We start from the raw sequence: 19,596 nt of genomic DNA, 5'->3' as shown, positions 1-19,596 counted from the left end.
GTCACCAACGGCAGACCGATTAGCAAACAGTAATTTCTGATAGTTCTCCTGGACGTCAAATTTTATTCAATTTAAATTTTTTATTGAAAACTATCCCAAATATAGTTTCGGTTTCGTTTTTAGAAGTTAACTGATTGAAATCTCCTTTTATTTGTTTTTTGAAAACCTCTTCTTTTCTTCTTTTCCTTTGTTTTATTTAGTCTGGATTAACAGGTGTTTCATTTATTGCTTTATCCGCTTGTATAATTTTAACAAAATCATTTTTCATGTCAATTATTTTTCCTGAAGCAAACCTGCTAATATTGGCAATTCCTGGGACACAAAAGGTCTACGGAAATGACAAAGTGTATATTTCACCACCAATATTTATTTATCTGCTAGAAAATGTCAAGAGAGTAAACATTTTATTACTATAACTTGATAAAATGATAAAAATAATGTGTTTGCAGTATTTTACGTTTTTGTCGACTTCACATTAGTGACCACGCCAGTATTTTGATAGAGATACTAGTATCGTTCCGATACTAGTATCTCTATTTTACCGCTGATGTCTAGTTATGCAATGTCGTTGATAAATGGGATCTAGCACTGACTCTTCAGGTGCTCCACATTCTAATGGCTTGTAAAAATACATCGTTGTATAAACCCTTACAAGCTAACTTCTGTTGGAAAGATATAACTTGAACTATACGAGAAATGCTTCCCAGAAATCATAGCACTGTAATTTGTAATTAAAATATTATGATTTACACAATAGAAAAATCATAGAAAAATGTTGCAGTGGAATGATGGTTGTTTAGGCTGCAGGCTAGCATAATTCGTGCATTTGTAAATTTAAATTAGTGGATAATAGTATTTTATATTAATTAGATATGATGAACGTCTTTCTTTTACCAATCTTCCAATGATCTTAGATAACGTGGGAAGGATTGCAATTGGGCGATACTTCGATGATTGATCTTCATCTCCTCCTTCATGTAAAGGTATAATTATTGCCGTCTCAAGACAATTTGGAAAGGTGCTATTTTGAAACGAAATGTTTATTAAAGCTGTAGAATGATTTAATGTGCATTCCCGCACACTCGAAAACATAATTGATATAAGCCCATCGGTACCAGATGAGGATTTATGTTTGATGTCATTAATTGTACTGCGAAGCTCTGCTAAAACTACGGACATAAAAAAACTGAGTAAATTCAGATTAGTATCAGGGAGATATGGAAGCGGATCATGAGAAGAAGTTATAGAATTCTTTAATTGACTGGTTACATTCACAAAGTAATTATTAAGTTATCAGGTATCAAGTAGATATTCTGCTCGACAAAGAAGCTTTTTTTTTAAATCATTCACAATATACCATATTTCATTCGCAACATTGCGAGAAATAATAGTCACCTATTATAGCCATATGATAACTTTCTATGATAATTTTACGTAATTTTTGGAAGAAGACAATTTCCGAGAATTTCCTTAGGTGAGATAAAGATCGCATGTTCTTTGCAGATATACGTAAATTTTTGAGAATTTTTTTTCGGCTCAATTTGTATGAAGAATTTTTAGTATTGGATTTTACCGAAAATTTTGTTAATGCTGTTTCATGATCGGAGGGACCTGAATTAAAGACAGTACAATCGGTGGATTCTGAACCATACGATGACGCGACATAATCTATAATACTAGAACTAATTTTAATTATTCTGGTTATGCATGATTATATGATATTCACATAAAATTAATTTGCTATTTAGAGAGTCCGTAGTTTACGACAGAATGTATGCATGTCAGCATGTAAATACAAACAATATAGACGTATTGTAAAAACGATAGAGAATTCGAACACTTTCTCAGATATTAAGTTATTGAACTGTGCTATTTCGGAAAAGTCGTTTGTAGACATTATCATAGTTCCTCTATGAGATAAATTAATTCTATTAAATTTTGCTATTGTGGGATAGTTTGGTGATCTGAATGATTTCTGGAAAATTAAATTCCTCTGGTAAAAGATACAATTCATCTGTTATGTGTCTTAGGGACTAAATATTAATCAGATATCCGCTGAGCTTGATACCGTTCAGCTTTTCAGAAGGTGATTAACTGACACTTTTTTAAAGCTGCAGTAGTTTCTCCGTTGAAAAGTAAGACCTGAAAACGGAAACAGTTGCTTCAACTCCAGCTGAACCAATACCATAAGAATTGTGGAAGCGATAACACGACTTACGTAAGGAGGCCACGTCGCAAGCAAGTGCCTGCGATGTTAAAGTTAGTTTAATGCTAGTATTTGTATACCCTTCGAAACACACACACCGGATGGTTGGTCGTGGAGATAGGCGAGGAATAGCCTGAGAGTTTTTGAGATGTTGGCTTTCCTCAGACTTCCTAACACATAGCTGTTCATTTGCTGAACCTTACGATAGCCACACATAGGAGTCATTAGATCTATATACGTACGAAATCATTTTTCTTCATATTTTTTTCTATATTTATTCCAAACCTCCCTGTTAGAACCTATTTCAACAGTTTCGACTTCATTAGATAAGTTTTTTCGTATTAAGCCAAATACTTTCCCCATAATGTTTATTTTAATCTGTTCACTGGTAGGTAAAGTACTTGGAGCTAGTGATGTTAGGTTTATTTGGTTTAAAGTTAAAAAATGTCTATTTTGATATCAACTGCCCACGTACTTATGTCCTTAACCTGCTTTAAGTGAAACTTCTTTTGCGTGCGAACCGTCCCCTATTTTTCAGCATTGTTGTCAGTATTTAAAAAAATCCCTGATTTATATTGTTATTCACGGAAATGATGCTATACTATAATAGAAATATTAAAAAGCTTTAGAAATGGCAAGCTTTGCAACAAATGATTAAAAATAGTAATAGTAAAAAGATAGTTGTTAGGAAAAAATCATTTAGCATATTAGTATTAATTATTGTTGGAGAATTACAAATGGCTACATTCACAAAAGTGATATTAATGTGCATTTCCAAATTTTTCTAGCAACGTTTGATATTAACATTATAGTAATTTTAATTTATTTTTTGTATTTTTATATTCTGAACAATTCATAATGAATGTGATAAATAAATGAAAATGTATAAATGAATGTATGAATAAACAAATATTTCACAGCGTCCGTTTCGTTGGTTAGTAAGCGCAACTCATATTTAGTATAAACTTAGAAGAAAATACCTAAAAAGTATACTTACAATTAACACTACGAATTTCTCTTCACCTTGTTTAAACACGCAAACATTTAACAATATTTATACACTTCTTTAAACGAATTTACATTGTATTTAACAGACAGTAATCTTGTGTTTGTATTACCCAGATACCAGTTTTAAATTAAACATTCTATTACAAATTAAAACTGCTAAATTTCAAAAATGAAATATATAAGCATAGTAAAACTGTAGTTAAACTTTTCTACAGATACGAGTATTTTATTCTCAGTTCCATTATCAAAAATGAACCTACTTTAAACAGGAAATGAAGCCGTTCGACATTAATTCGGAAAACTTATAAACATGGTTCAGTAAAGAATGTCGCACCAAGGTAATGGGAAAATGTAATTTATTGATGTTTATGATTTTTTTGTTTTACTTCAAGTTGAAAGTATTTTTTTGTTTATTTTGCTATAAATAGTTACTAATAACTCCAACGGATGATTGCAATAGTGATAATTATAGCATTATAGAAGATGAATTTAAAATGGACTTCCCTTTACATTGCGGTCATCAATCGGTTTGGTTTGTAACTTTATAGTCTAAGAGCCAGTGAAAGGCTACCTGTATGTATTTGACCAGACCTGATTTTTGGTGTATTGAGGCCCCTATACCTACCCTACATGGAATGGGGACTCACTAAGTCTAAAGTGGTGGACGCGGCTAGTGCGCAGGTAACACAGGTATTAATTTTTAACCAATTTTGAATCCATTTGACCACGTCTGCCGTTTTGAAATTATAAAATATATTATTATTATTATCGGAAAATAACATTGGCAGACTATTATCACGCCGATTTCTTTGTGGCAGACAATTTTGAAATTTCAAAAAAAAGTCAAATTTTGAAAGTATTTGACCAGATCTGTCATTGATGTATTTTATTAATTACAATCTAAAAAACTTATATATATCACGGCAGACGTCTACATCGCGTATAAATCTCAATAATTAACAAAATCCCAGCGACAGCCCGGTTAGATAGTTGGCCTAGGCTTTAACAGCGATCTCTTTTTTTCACTCATGTAATACTGTTGTACTCATCCTTGTCTGTACAGCTTATTCTATCTTATTCTAGTATATTCTTTCTCAACGTATAACGTTCAAAAAATATAGGGTGTATACCTGGAAGGGTCAGATAACAGTCCCAACGTAGCCAGATGTTTTCAGTATAATTCTATGCGTACATATAGTTACCTCGTGTTTCGTGAATATTGCAATATACGTAGTGCTGATTATTTTATTTTTTTGTCAATTATTTATCAAATATATCTGACATGATGTCGAGTAATAAAGACCAAGTGAAGTGTGTTTTTTGTGATAACATAAAAAATGAAAAATTAATAACTTTTTCTGTAGAGACAATGGCAAAATGCCGAACGATTTTAAGGTTAAGAAAATTTCATAAGTTGAAATATAATGACGTTATTTTACCAGATGAAATTTATGATGCCGCTTATCACAGTGCTTGTTATAAATCGTTTACAGCTTTAAAAAAAAAAGTTTTTTTCGACAGAGATCACAGAAACGGTTGAATCACGACGTCATACTTCTATCTCTGCAATTGATGAACCATCAACATCTGCTAGTCATCATGTAACAATGCTAAATGATTCCCATGCAGATGTGAACGTGACCGAAACACCCGATGACATGGACATAACTACAGAAGCTGCAGAAGATCAGGCGCTGGAGGAAGTACCATGTGAAGATGTTCAGGCTTCTGGTAACGTGGCGGCAACTGTTGAATTTCTCTGGGCAAAATTGAATCCTATTTTACAAATTATTTTTTATTTTAGTATTTTAACATTATGCTTAGATTTTATGTTTAAGGAAACTTAACATTTAGTTGAAAGATATTTTAGAAAAGGAAAAGTAAGTCCTACCTCTGTTTTATGACCCCGGACACATGGGTCACACAAAGGACTCTTTTACTTTTCGGAGTAATGCATATATTTTAGAAAAACATCTGTAATTTTACGATTCTTAAGGAGAGGCTTAGACCTCATTGTAAATATTTTATTATTAGTTTTTAGTAAGTACAAACCGACTCTTTCAAGCGTGAGGACGCTTCTCGAAAACGTAGTCTTTTAAATAAAGACTTAATATATGAATGTTAACCACTGTGTATTTCATTTGTAAATATAAAACCTAATAATCACGATTACCTATCCATAACTTTCAATAGGTTATGGGCCCAGATAACGTGAATAATTAAATCGTGAAAATAGTGAACTTAAATAATAATTTGTGATCGAAATCAAACTTGTAAAAGTACTTGTTAGTCATTCCACAATTAAGTGATAATTGTAGTGTGTGTATAAAAATATTTTAAATAGAAGATATATTAAGTGAATTATTTTATTGTGAGTGAATTGAGATAATTCGACACAATGACAAATTCGAACTTAAATTCGCAAAGAGGAATAACTCCTTTTAATGGACAGAATTATAGTATTTGGAAGAAGAGAGTGCGCCTACTGTTGAAAGAGCACCATATACTCAGCATTATTGACGAAGAAATTCCTGTGTTTCCAAATGATAAATGGAATAAAAAGAATGACGTTGCCCATAGTATTGTCGGTTCGCTTTTGGCGGACTCGCTGCTTCATTTTACGGATGTGACATATGCTAAGAATATTTTTGAAAAATTAGATTCTGTATATGATCGAAAAAGTCTTCCAACACAAATGATGATGAATCAAAGACTTTCAGAATTAAAATTAGCGCCTGATATGCCACTAAGAGAACAATTTTCAATTTTTGATACGTATGTAAATGATCTGCTAGCGTCTGGATCAATAATAGAGGAAGCAGATTCCGGAGCATCCGATCATATTATAAACAGAGAAGACATCGCCAGAACATTTGAGCCACTTGAAACACCAATTAAAATTTTGGTTGCCAAGAGCGAGCAGTACATTTCAGCAACCAAACGAGGTTCAATTAATGTGACAACCAACAAAGACGTAAAGGTGACAATTGGAGAAGTTCTTTACAGTCCAGAAGTCCCATACAATCTACTGTCGGTTTCCCAGCTCCAAAAGTCAGACATGGTCATCTTGTTCGATCAGCATGGAGTAAAGATAAGTAAAAATGGTACACTTATCATGCAAGGTAAGCCACTAAATAGTTTGACGCAAATAAACTTTACTATTGAAAATTACGAAATAAATTCTGTCGTCAAAATACTCGACAATAAGAAAATAAATTATGACATTTGGCATAAGAGATTAGGTCATATAAGTAAGGATAAATTTGTAAAATTAAAGGTACATAATATGATAGACGATTTCGAAGAAATAAAAGAAATTAATCCGATTGATAAGATATGTGAAGCTTGTATTAATGGCAAGCAAACTCGATTACCTTTCAATAAAGTTAAAAATCGAGATCATGTAAGAAGACCATTGTTTATTGTACATTCTGATGTGGTCCAATCACTCCGACGGCACTAAATGATAAAAATTATTTTGTCTTATTTCTTGATCATTATACTCATTATTGTGTAGTATATTTGCTTAAACATAAATCAGAGGTGTTTTCAGTATTTAAAGATTTTGTCGCGAAAAGTGAATCACATTTCAATCTCAAATTAAATTACTTATACATAGATAACGGTAGAGAAAATTTATCAAATGATATGAAAGATTACTGTAAAAATAAAGGCATAATTTATCATTTAACAGTTCCGCGAACTCCTCAATTAAATGGCGCTGCTGAACGTATGGTTAGAACAATAACAGAAAAAGCTCGGTCAATGATAGCTGGATCTTGTTTAGATAAAGTTTTCTGGGGTGATGCAGTTTTAACAGCAACTTACTTGATAAATATTATTCCGAGTAGAGCATTAAAAATAATGAAGACACCTTATGAGTTGTGGCATAGCAAAAAGCCTTTGTTTAAATATTTAAAAGTATTTGGTTCTACTGTATATGTACATGATAAACTCAATAAAACTAAATTCGATAATAAATCTTGGAAAGGTGTACTGGTTGGTTATGAACCAAATGATTACAGAGTATGGGATGTAGAATCTCATAAACATGCCGTTGTAAGGGATGTTATTGTGGACGAGACAAATTATTTGGTGTCTCGGCCAGGTATAAAATCTGACAGAACAAATAAGGGTTCCGCAGATGAAACTGATTCATTTGAAGTTTCAGTGATGGAAAATAAATCTGGTAATGATGAACCAGATAGTTTCAATAAATCTGATATTGAGAAATCAGATAGTGTATATAAATCTGATGATGATAAATCAGATAATGTATCTTATATTGAGAAATCAGATAGTGTATGTAAAACTGGTAATGATAAACCAGGTAATGAATCTGATAATGAGAAATCAGATGTACTCTGTGATCCCAGAAATAAATTTCCAAGACTAGAAATAGAAAATAGTGATTTTGACGCCAGTCGTCGGAGGAGTGACAGGATCAGAGGTCTTCCTAAAATATCATATGATGAATCTGGTAGTCCAGAAGAATGTATGTTATCAGCTCAAATAATAATAAGTGCTGTACCGAAGTCATTTGATGAAATTAAAAATAGGCCGGATAGAGTTCAATGGGAACAAGCTATTGAAAGTGAACTTAATTCACTTGATACAAATAATACTTGGACATTAGTACCAAGACCTACTGATAAAAATATTGTAAACTGTAAATGGGTATTTACAATTAAGAATAATGAATTTGGTAGTCCTTGTAAATATAAAGCTCGTTTAGTAGCAAGAGGTTTTAGTCAGGTATATATGGTAGACTATGACGAAACTTTTGCACCAGTTGCTAGAATATCTAGTTTTAGATTCATTGTCTCTTTTGCCAACCAGAATAATCTGTTACTACACCATATGGATGTAAAAACAGCATTTTTGAATGGCAAATTAAAAGAAGAAATTTTTATGAGAGTACCTGAGGGCGTTCAATGTAAAAAGGGTCAGGTCTGTAAATTAAACAAAGCACTTTATGGTTTGAAGCAGGCAGCCCGGTATTGGTTTGAGGTATTTGACAAAACTTTAAAATCAATGAATTTTCAAAATTCTCCAGTAGATCGGTGCATTTATATCTTAGATTTGGGGGATATTTCCAGAAATATTTATATCGTACTATATGTTGATGATCTTGTTATTGCCACTCTGAATAAAGATACGATGAATAGTTTAAAAGAATATTTAATGCATAAATTTCAAATGGTAGATCTTAAAGAAATAAGATTATTTCTAGGTATAAGAGTTTCCAGAACAGAGTCAGTCATAACATTAGATCAAAGTGCGTATGTAAAATTAGTTCTAGAAAAATTTAAAATGCAAGATTGTGATCCAGAAAATAGTCCTCTTGAAAACAAAATAGATTATGAAGCTTTAAATTTAGATAAAAATTGTAATAAGCCATGTCGAAGTATTATTGGTTGTTTGATGTATATAATGATTTGTACTCGCCCAGATCTGAGTTTTTCAGTCAATATTGTTAGTAGATATATGAACAAAAATAATATTAAATTATGGCAATATTTAAAAAGAATCTTAAGATATTTAAAGGGCACAATCGATTTAAAATTAGTATATACTAGAAGTCATTATAAAAATATAATAAGTGGATATGCTGATGCTGATTGGGCGGGTGATATTAATGATAGAAAAAGTGCGACGGGTTATCTTTTTAAATTATACGAAAATTGTACTATCTGTTGGGCTACGAAGCGGCAGACTTCCATGGCAGGCTCTACTCCGGAAGCTGAATATATGACTTTGTATGAGGCTAGACGAGAAGCTCTGTGGTTGCGATCACTAGCAGAGAGTATAAAAATAATTATATCAGGTCCTATAATAATATATGAAGATAACAATGGATGCATAAGTATTGCAAATAATCCATCAAGTCACAAAAGATCGAAACATATCGATATAAAATATCACTATTCTCGTGATAAAGTAGAAAAGGGACTAATCAAATTAATTTATATGCCTACAGATCAGCAGATAGCCGATGTATTGACTAAATCACTGACAGGGGCAAAATTTATGGAGTTCAGAACAAAAATGGACTTGAAATGGTTTTTAAGAATTTTTTTTGTAACACTATTGTAAATTGGTCTGGTAAGGTTTTCCCATAAGACGTTGGGTTTTCCCTTAAACCCTTAAGCAACAAATGTTGGACCAGGTAGAGTCATATAAGTTGATGGACTACGTTGAGAGAAGGGTCATTACGGTTTTTATTCAAGTAAAGATAATATTGTAAGAAATGTATGGAGTACTTAATACTTAGGATTTTAGTTGTAAAATATTATTATGTAGACTGTATTTTTACAAGTTTGTTTTTATGTAAGGGATTCATTTTTGAGGGGGCGTGTTGAATTTCTCTGGGCAAAATTGAATCCTATTTTACAAATTATTTTTTATTTTAGTATTTTAACATTATGCTTAGATTTTATGTTTAAGGAAACTTAACATTTAGTTGAAAGATATTTTAGAAAAGGAAAAGTAAGTCCTACCTCTGTTTTATGACCCCGGACACATGGGTCACACAAAGGACTCTTTTACTTTTCGGAGTAATGCATATATTTTAGTAAAACATCTGTAATTTTACGATTCTTAAGGAGAGGCTTAGACCTCATTGTAAATATTTTATTATTAATTTTTAGTAAGTACAAACCGACTCTTTCAAGCGTGAGGACGCTTCTCGAAAACGTAGTCTTTTAAATAAAGACTTAATATATGAATGTTAACCACTGTGTATTTCATTTGTAAATATAAAACCTAATAATCACGATTACCTATCCATAACTTTCAATAGCAACCAACCCGCAATTGTGTTTTTTTTGTAACAAAAAAAAGAAACAAAACCGGTCTAAAAATGAGCCTTTACGGACAGCAGATAAGGATCAATTTGAAAAAAGTATTTTGTCAAAGTTCAAAGTAGATACAGAAATTTATAATGAAACTTTGTCAAAATTACAAAGTCATCAATTCCAGAACGTTCATTATCATGATGTTTGTCGGCAAGATTTTAGAAACAAGAAAAGATCCTTGGTTAAAAGTCCTGTCCGTACTTCTTGGCATATCTCTAGAGATTTACATGAAACGGTCTATAAAGAAATATGCAATTTAATAGAAGAAAATGTGGTAAAACGTGGACGTTGTTATTTATTAACGTACTTACATAAAGAGTATCTAGATATGTTTAATGAATTGAGTGAAAGCTTGGAAACAAAATCGATATTTAACACACACTTTTTAGAAGAAAAAATCCGCAAAAAGTTCAATGATAAAATTCAAATTCTCATTTCTAAAAACAAGAAAGTAGTTGCCCCTAAAGGTATTACAACCATCGATGATTCATTATTTACCCATTTGAAAGATCAAGACACACTGCAAGCAGCCGCCGCTATTTTACGACAGGAGATCATGGGAATAAAGAAGAAAAAATTACCTGACTACATAACAAGTCAACGACTGATCAATGGGGAATGTTCAACACCACCAATGGTGTCAGAATTTTTTTCTTCAATTCTCGGAGGTTATGGTCGTAAACATCGGAATTGTGATAGTTTTCAACGCCACGTAAAATCTTTGTCCCAGGACATCATTTATATGAGTCACAATGGTAACATTAAGACTTCGAAACACATCTGCTTAGGCATGGCGTTAAAAAGTCTTACTAGCAGTCGAAAGGTTATCGATATCATCAATCGTTACGGCCATTGCATCAGTTACAGCGCAATTGAAGAGCTTGAAACAGAAGCAACATTTTCTTCCGTTTCACGTACCGGGATATGTCCAGAGGCAATTAATAAAGAGGAGAATCTTTCGACAGGTATGGCATTCGACAATTATGATAGATTTGTTGAGACTAGGAATGGAAAAGATACTCTTCACGATACAGTTGGTATAATATACCAAAATATTGTACACGACAATTTAGAAGAAGAAGAAGACGAAGAAGAAGAAGAACGAGAAAAAACACGAGTTGAAGATATGACAGGAAATAAACGTAGAAGGCGATCGTTTGATGCAGTCCAACATGAATTGCCACAGTGCGCTAAAAAGCTGAAAAAAACGACTAATATTGAAATTCAAAGTGAGGAAGAGATTAATTTAATAGTGCATAAGAGTCTTTACGATCAAATTGACATTATTTGGATGTTAAGTCACGCTTTTGGGCTGCCCAATACCCCTATGTGGACTGGTTTCAACAGTAAAATAATAACCGATGATAGTCCTCAGCAATTAATTTCCTACTTAACTCCGATTAATGAATCTCCAACAAGTAATGCAGTTGTTTTGGCTACTATGCATCAATGCATGTCAGTATTGCAAGAGCTAAATCAAGAGTACATGCAAGTAACTTACGATTTAGCTATTGCAAAAATCGCTTTGCAAATCCAAGCTACGGAAAGTAACACCTTTAGAAAACTATTCATACACTTGGGTGCTTTTCATATTATGATGTCATATTTTAAGGCGATTGGAAAGTTTATTAATGATTGTGGTTTGACAACCATCATGGTTGACAGCGAAATGCTTGCTAGTGGATCTATTTCAAGTTTTATTGAGGGCAAGCATTTCAATCGCTGTAAAAGATTACATCCAATGATGGCTTTGGGGCTACAAATTATGCATTTCAGATCTTTTTTAAAGTCTAAAAATATTAAAATTTCTGATGATATCGAAGAAGAACTTGCAAGATTACAAAGTTGTCAGACACATTTACTTATTATTCACAATGAAAGTTTAAGAGAAATCTGTAATGACTATGTTATTTATGAACAGCAGACATTAAATGATGATCATGGTAAAACATCGCAATTTTATATGATTTACATAAAACTTGTTTATCATTATTTACAACTAAGCAGAAGCATTCGTGCTGGAGACTTTCAATTGTATCTTGACATTCTACCAAAAATAACCAATTTATTTTTTGTTTTCAACCATCAAAATTATGCAAAATGGACTGTTCAGTATCATTACAACTTAAAGAAAGCTCATACAACTCATCCTGGTTTAGAGGAGGACTTTAAAAAAGGATTTTTTGGGATCAAACGTACCAGTAAACCATTTTCAAGGCAGCCCATTGATCTTACATTTGAACAGACCATCAATGCAGATGCTGCAAGAACACTTACTGGTATCTCACATCTGACTAATTCCATTTCAGCTCGTCAACGGTGGGCGAGAAGTCACGACATCCGCTCAACTATAATCACACACGTGTTAGAAGAGTTGGGAATAACCAAGAAGCAAGATATTTCAGTAGAGTTGCAGCCACATAATATCAAGAAAAGTTGTCAACAACTTGATAAGTTTATAAACTCGTTCGATCAGTATGTGAACCCCTTCAGCTTAGATTTATCACCCGATCAATTATTTAATATAGGTTCTGGGAAAGCTGCATCAACTCAAGTGAGTGAATTTCTTTTAAATATCGAAAAAACAGGTGAAGAGCTACGAACTACTTTTATATCGGAATGTGCATCTGACTCCAATAGGTTTGAAAAAGCCATAAAAAAGACACCGATACACAATTTTTCAAGTCTACTTATGAAGAAGAAGTCGGTAAAAATTGGAGGTAAGCATCAAGAGATCAAGCTACAGCGAGATTTATTTGGGCGTTTGTTGGGAATTTCTATGGACCATCAAATTGATGTTTTAAGAGTTTTATCGTATCCCATAACTCCTGTACCTCTTGCTCTATGTCATCTAGATGGTGGTTTTTGTAAGATTGACAAATCTGTACTTGTAAAATGTCTTGTACCAAATGTTGATCAAGAACCACCACGCAATACAGATGTGTTTATAATTGATGGATTTTTCATTCTTCATTCAATGAAAGAAGTTCCTAAAACATTCGGGAGTATTTCAAAAAAATTTCTTCAAATGATAACAAAATATTCTGCCCGACGTATTGATGTTACCTTCGACCAATATTTTTATCCATCAATAAAAGATAGTGAAAGATTTCTACGGCATGAAGCATCTTTGATTGACTACACAATTTCTGGGCCTGATCAGGTGCGACCATCAGATTTTTCAAAAGAATTGAAAAACACCAATTTTAAGGAAGCTATTGTTGAATTTTTTATAAAGCATTGGTCTACTGAGGAAGTAAAATCATTTTTGGGTAACCGACAGATTTATTTAAATTTTCGGAATTGTGAATTGTATCAAGTTGTTGATGATACAGTAGAATCGAGTGTTGTGGAAGATTTATGTTGTACTTCACATGAAGAAGCTGATACAAAAATTATCTATCATGCTTCTTATATCGCAGAGCAGACAAACATTGTCATTAGGGCCTCAGATACCAACATTTTAATTCTAATGATTGGTAATATGTCACATTTAAAGAACCCTCATTCTAATATTTGGATGCTCAGTGGAACAGGAAATAATGAAAGATACATTGACATCAAAAAAATTTATAGAGAACTTGGTGAACTATTAGCTAAAAGTTTAATCGGTTTCCATGCATTTACTGGATGCGACTTTAATCCAGCATTCTTTAACAAAGGGAAAAGAAGACCCTTTACTTTACTGAAGAAAAATTCTGGATTTCAACAAGCATTTGCTACACTTGGTGAAGATAATTTAACAGAAGATCAACTACAACAGCTATTTAACACTATTCAAGAGTTCACCTGCCAGCTATACAATGCCAAAAAATCTACTGATGTAGACGATGCCAGGTTTCAGATGTTTGTTAGAAACTATAAAGCCTCAGACATCAATGAAAATTTTCAGAAGAAAATTCAAAATTTTGACGCAAGCTCAATACCACCATGTAAGACTGAGCTTTACCAACAATTTTTGAGGGCCCACTACATTTCTTCTCTGTGGAGAAATGCTTCCAAATTACAACCGACAACTTTAGACCCATTGAAGTATGGTTGGGATGAGCAAGACAACGCATATACCTTCAAATGGTTCGAAGGTGACCAACTTCCATCTTTTGTGGGTGACTTAATCACCAAAGTTTCTGGTAAGTTTATAAAAATATATCCTTTCTAGAATATTTTCCGATCAATTTATTTATATTTTACGACTAACGTTTTATTTTTGCAGAGTCTGACGCATTAGATGATGAGGACGAGCCACCTAACGACCAACATGACTCCGATGACGATGATGATAACGACGATGATGATGAATGATGATTAAGATGTATATACTTATATCAATATATATTTTAAAGTATGCATGATTTATTTTTAAACTTTTTTAACAATTTTGTATTTATGTTGACGAAATGAAATGAAAAAATTGAAATGAGAAATTTTATCATTTTTTTTTATTACCATTTTGCCTTATTATTTATTGTTCAACCTTAAATATATACTTTTTATCATTTAAATAATGAAATATAATATATATAATAAAAAAAAAATTAATTTTTCCAAATACTCTCATAAAGTGACTCAAAAGTTAATTATATTGATGTAAATTACCGAATATAATACATATACATCTGACCGGGCTGTCGCTGGGATTTTGTTAATTATTGAGATTTATACGCGATGTAGACGTCTGCCGTGATATATATAAATTTTTTAGACTGTAATTAATAAAATACATCAATGACAGATCTGGTCAAATACTTTCAAAATTTGACTTTTTTTTGAAATTTCAAAATTGTCTGCTACAAAGAAATCGGCGTGATAATAGTCTGCCAATGTTATTTTCCGATAATAATAATAATATATTTTATAATTTCAAAACGGCAGACGTGGTCAAATGGATTCAAAATTGGTTAAAAATTAATACCTGTGTTACCTGCGCACTAGCCGCGTCCACCACTTTAGGCTTAGTGAGTCCCCATTCCATGTAGGGTAGGTATAGGGGCCTCAATACACCAAAAATTAGGTCTGGTCAAATACATTCAGGTAGCCTTTCACTGGCTCTTAGACTATTAAATTGAATATTGCCCATATCAACCTTTATTCACTAAAGTTATAATAGTCACTGTACCAACTTTACCATTAACAAATTTTATTTGTATATTGTATAGAAACAACATTTTTCTGGTTATAAGAGGAAAATTTTAACAGGAATTTATTTAAAAGCTTTTTCTCTTAATTTTAGTATACCCATTCACATTGTAAACAAAGGAGTATGGTATATTAATGACTTGTATTCACCATTTTCATATTCATTCAAACATTACAAAACAAATTCAAAACTTTTTGAGACGAATTGATGGAGTTAGTTAAGCCGTTTAATTGTTGAAACATTTTAATTTCACATATAGCTAGATATTGTATGGATAAAAAACATTTATATTTGAGATTATTTTCAAATTAATTGAAATAAACACATGTGTTGCTCTAAAAAACAAAGATTTTATTTTTATGACAAATGCACTACATAAGTGATGTTAATAAACTGTTTTATATTACATTTACATTACATTACATTTACATTACAACTAAATCTCACCTAAAAACAAAGAAACGACATTTTTTAATGTGTATTTCTTCAACTCTTTCTTAAATAAGCAATATTTCTTGACCTACATTAATTAACCTCTATTATCTTATTCTAATAAATCAAAATTGACACTTGTGACAGTGACATTTGTGACATCCATGACAGATCTATCATAGACATCATAACACACAAATAAATAAAGTAAACCATATTGAAACTAAAGAAATACTATGACTTTGCATATACAGTGCTTTTCAGATAAAAGTATCCACCTTTAATAACTTTTGTAATACTGGTATTTAGAAAAAATCCAAAAACACGTCAATTTATGTTGGAAGGGGCAAGCATTATGGCTTATTTAAACTTACTGGAAAAGCCACCCCCTCACCCCTAGCAGCATCCCCTTTATTTTTTTAAATTACTTGTCATATTTTTTATGTAAAATTTGGATACTGCTCTTTGAGCTGATTTCAAAAATGTATAATACTTGTAGGTTAAAGTGGTTAGTTTATGAGATAAACAATTTTTCTTTTAAGAGCACAAATTTTACTTATTATTTACTTTCACCTTATTTGCCTGTACTAAAATGGGTTGTACAACAGTTCAAACTCTTTAATCTTTTTAACTGTGCTATTTATTCTACTTAAAAAATCCAAACGACAAAAAACTCTACTTTTTATTAAAGTTTGACATTGTCAACTAGAATTTGTAGTCACTATTGATAGTGTAATTTGATACATTATTTATTTTGTTTCTCTGAAATGGTTTACTCTTTGCAAGAAAGAATTGAAATTGTAGGTTTATACTACCAAAATAATAATTGTGCAAGAGCTGCTGCTAGAATATTTAACGAATTACACGACGGAAGACATGCAACTCATAAGTATGTAATTCAACTGATGGAGAAATTTACCACAACAGGGTCTGTTTGCAATAAAGTGCATAAGCGAGAGGGACTCGTAAATAACGAAGCAATCCAAGTGGCAATTTTAGGGCAAGTCAGCTTAGAGGCTCAACAACCTCAATCGTTGTCAACAATAAGTAGAGCGATCGGTCTTTCATCTTCTACAGTTTTCCGAGTTCTACATAAATTCAAGTACCACCCATACAAAGTTAAGTTGGTGCACGAGTTGAATGAAGATGATTTTGATCCACAATTGTTAAACAATATTTGCTTTTCTGATGAATGCTCATGGTCATTAAATGGCTTAGTAAGTAGGCATAATTGTAGATATTGGGCTGAAAGTGATCCACATATTATGCGTGAATTCCATACACAACATCCCCAAAAGTTAAACGTTTGGTGTGGTATCCTAGGTGACCACATTGTTGGACCTTTCTTCATCAACGGAAATTTAAATGGTGAATCATATCTTGAGTTACTCAGGGAAGGGGTTGACCCACGTATTACAACAATAATAGAAAATGATGATAACCTTTCCGAAGATTTACTGGTATTTCAACAAGACGCAGCTCCCCCACACTATGCTATGCCTGTCCGACAATTTTTAAACGAAACATTCCCCGCTCGTTGGATAGGTAGAAGGGGGCAGATGATGGAGTGGCCACCTAGGTCACCGAATTTAACACCCCTAGACTTCTTTTTATGGGGGTATTTAAAAACAAAAGTTTATGCTACCCAACCAGAATCTCTGGATGATTTACGAGAGAGGATAGAAAATGAATGTCGACAATTAAATCCAGCCGTATTAAGCAATGTCAGAGAGGCATTTCAAAATAGATACCATTGTATGGAAGTGAATAGTACTCATTTTGAACACTTATTGTAACTTCATAATACATAGCACAGTTAAAAAGATTAAAGAGTTTAAACTGTTGTACAACCCATTTTAGTACAGGCAAATAAGGTGAAAGTAAATAATAAGTAAAATTTGTGCTCTTAAAAGAAAAATTGTTTATCTCATAAACTAACCACTTTAACCTACAAGTATTATACATTTTTGATATCAGCTCAAAGAGGAGTATCCAAATTTTACATAAAAAATATGACAAGTAATTTAAAAAAATAAAGGGGATGCTGCTGGGGGTGAGGGAGTGGCTTTTCCAGTAAGTTTAAATATGCCATAATGCTTGCCCCTTCCAACATAAATTGACGTGTTTTTGGATTTTTTCTAAATACCAGTATTACAAACGTTATTAAAGGTGGATACTTTTATCTGAAAAGCACTGTATATTTGGAATCTTACAAAATTATTTGAGTCACAGAATGACGCATTGACGTTTTGTCCGCTAAATTCAAATACAATGCTGAAAGATGAATAAGTCTCGCCCGGTTTTCCCTTATTAAAACGAACACGTTTTTACAATCTACCCGTCATTAAGAAGACAAGACATAGCATAGTCATTCTGAAAGAAACCTCTGAGGAAATCTATCAGTAATTTATTCGACGGTGGAATAAGTATATTGCTAGCCAAGAATAGTAATTTGTCGAAGATTGAATCAAATTTTATGCTCCCTTTTACTTTGTTCTAATAAAAAATTATCAATAATCAAAATTCCATTTTTTGTTACAGGGTCCACCACCACAAGGTGGTCAAATCAAATTTACAATAGCAGACACTTTAGAAAGGATAAAAGAAGAATTTAATTTTCTGCAAGCCCAATATCACACGTAAGTAAAATATTATAATTTTTACATCTATTAGTGGAGGTATTCGCTACCCTTATGGGTACACCTGCTTACTTGCTCGGCTAACTACTCGGTAGTTCGATGCGGCGAGTAGGTGATTACATTCTAGCTGGTCAAAGCGAGGCATTTATCAGATGTGTTCCGCGATGTTAACCCCGTGAAATGATAAAAGAAAAAAGTTGAATGTTTTCATCATTTGCTTATACTTTTTTCTTAGTTCCAGGTCGATCTCAAATTCTTTATTTCCTTTTTCACTTCTGCCTGACCGAATCCGAGTAAATTCATAGCTGTAAGCAGTTGATTTGAAATGTTTTTCTATTCTCGAATGAACTTTACTTGACACTTGAACATTTTCAAAACGAAAAAAAAATTGCAAGGGAGAAAGTATTTGATTGGTTCACTGATTGAAAAATCTAATAGTGGCAATAGAAGACCCGCCATAATCATACTGGCCGACTTGAAAGGCGAACTCCGAACGATCGAGTGGATGAGTGGTGGAGAGTGTCTACTCGGCCGAGAAAATAGAACATGATTCTATCCAATGACTCAAAATTACTCGTCCACCGCTCAGTTGAATAATATCTTGGACGATTACATTGCGGCTTACTAGGCCGAGTGCGGGCCTTTGGTATTTGGAACATTGACATATGAAAGTAAGACTATATATGTTCAAAGCTTGTAAATATGATTCTTCCATTTACAATGAAAGAACAGTGTTTAAAGATTGAGGGATTGAACGACGTTATCTATAAGCACATTTTTTTACTAGTTAATATTGAAGAACGCATAGCAAAACCTACCTACATGGGTGTTTAAACAGGGTTACAGACATGAACAGAGCACCTTTTGTACCCTGTAATTTTTTTTAGTACTTTTAGGCTACATACGGGTGCGTTTTCCATAATCTTTACTGTCTAGTCGAATATTATGCAGAAGTTGTTTTCTAAAACAGTTTTCCAATAAGTTTGCTGTCATGTCTTCATGATAATCAAGGAATAATTTATCCTTCCAAGTTTTTCTATTTTCAGTATAATTCAAAAATCATTTTGATAAATATGCAATTCTTACTACTAGATTGCTGAATATTTTCCTTTTTAGAGAATCAAATACATTTTTTTGGGTATATATTTGTAAGTCTTTGTAGTTAAATTCATATGTGATAATATTCTCACTTATATGTGCAATTCTATTTCTAATTCTATTTTGAGAAGTTAATTTTCCTATGGTCTACAAAACAGAACCGAACTAAATAAAGTATACAGATGCTACGGAATACACGCTACTGTCTGGGACTTAAGT

The 19,596-nt window shown here is 32.4% G+C and overlaps 1 protein-coding gene across 2 annotated transcripts in view; it reads left to right on the top strand.

Moving 5' to 3' along the window:
* Positions 1-19,596, top strand: part of LOC130450063 (protein groucho) — a 402,798-nt gene that overhangs the window by 220,192 nt on the left and 163,010 nt on the right. For both annotated transcript variants that reach the window (XM_056788230.1, XM_056788231.1), the window contains exon 2: positions 18,182-18,279. In XM_056788230.1, coding sequence (XP_056644208.1) covers positions 18,182-18,279 — 98 coding nt within the window. The remainder of the gene's footprint in view (positions 1-18,181; positions 18,280-19,596) is intronic.

The sequence above is a fragment of the Diorhabda sublineata genome, chromosome 11, assembly GCF_026230105.1.
Source record: "Diorhabda sublineata isolate icDioSubl1.1 chromosome 11, icDioSubl1.1, whole genome shotgun sequence".
Lineage (NCBI taxonomy): Eukaryota > Metazoa > Arthropoda > Insecta > Coleoptera > Chrysomelidae > Diorhabda > Diorhabda sublineata.
The sequence above is the reverse complement of the archived record's forward strand: the minus strand, read 5'-3'. Positions and strand labels throughout refer to the sequence as shown.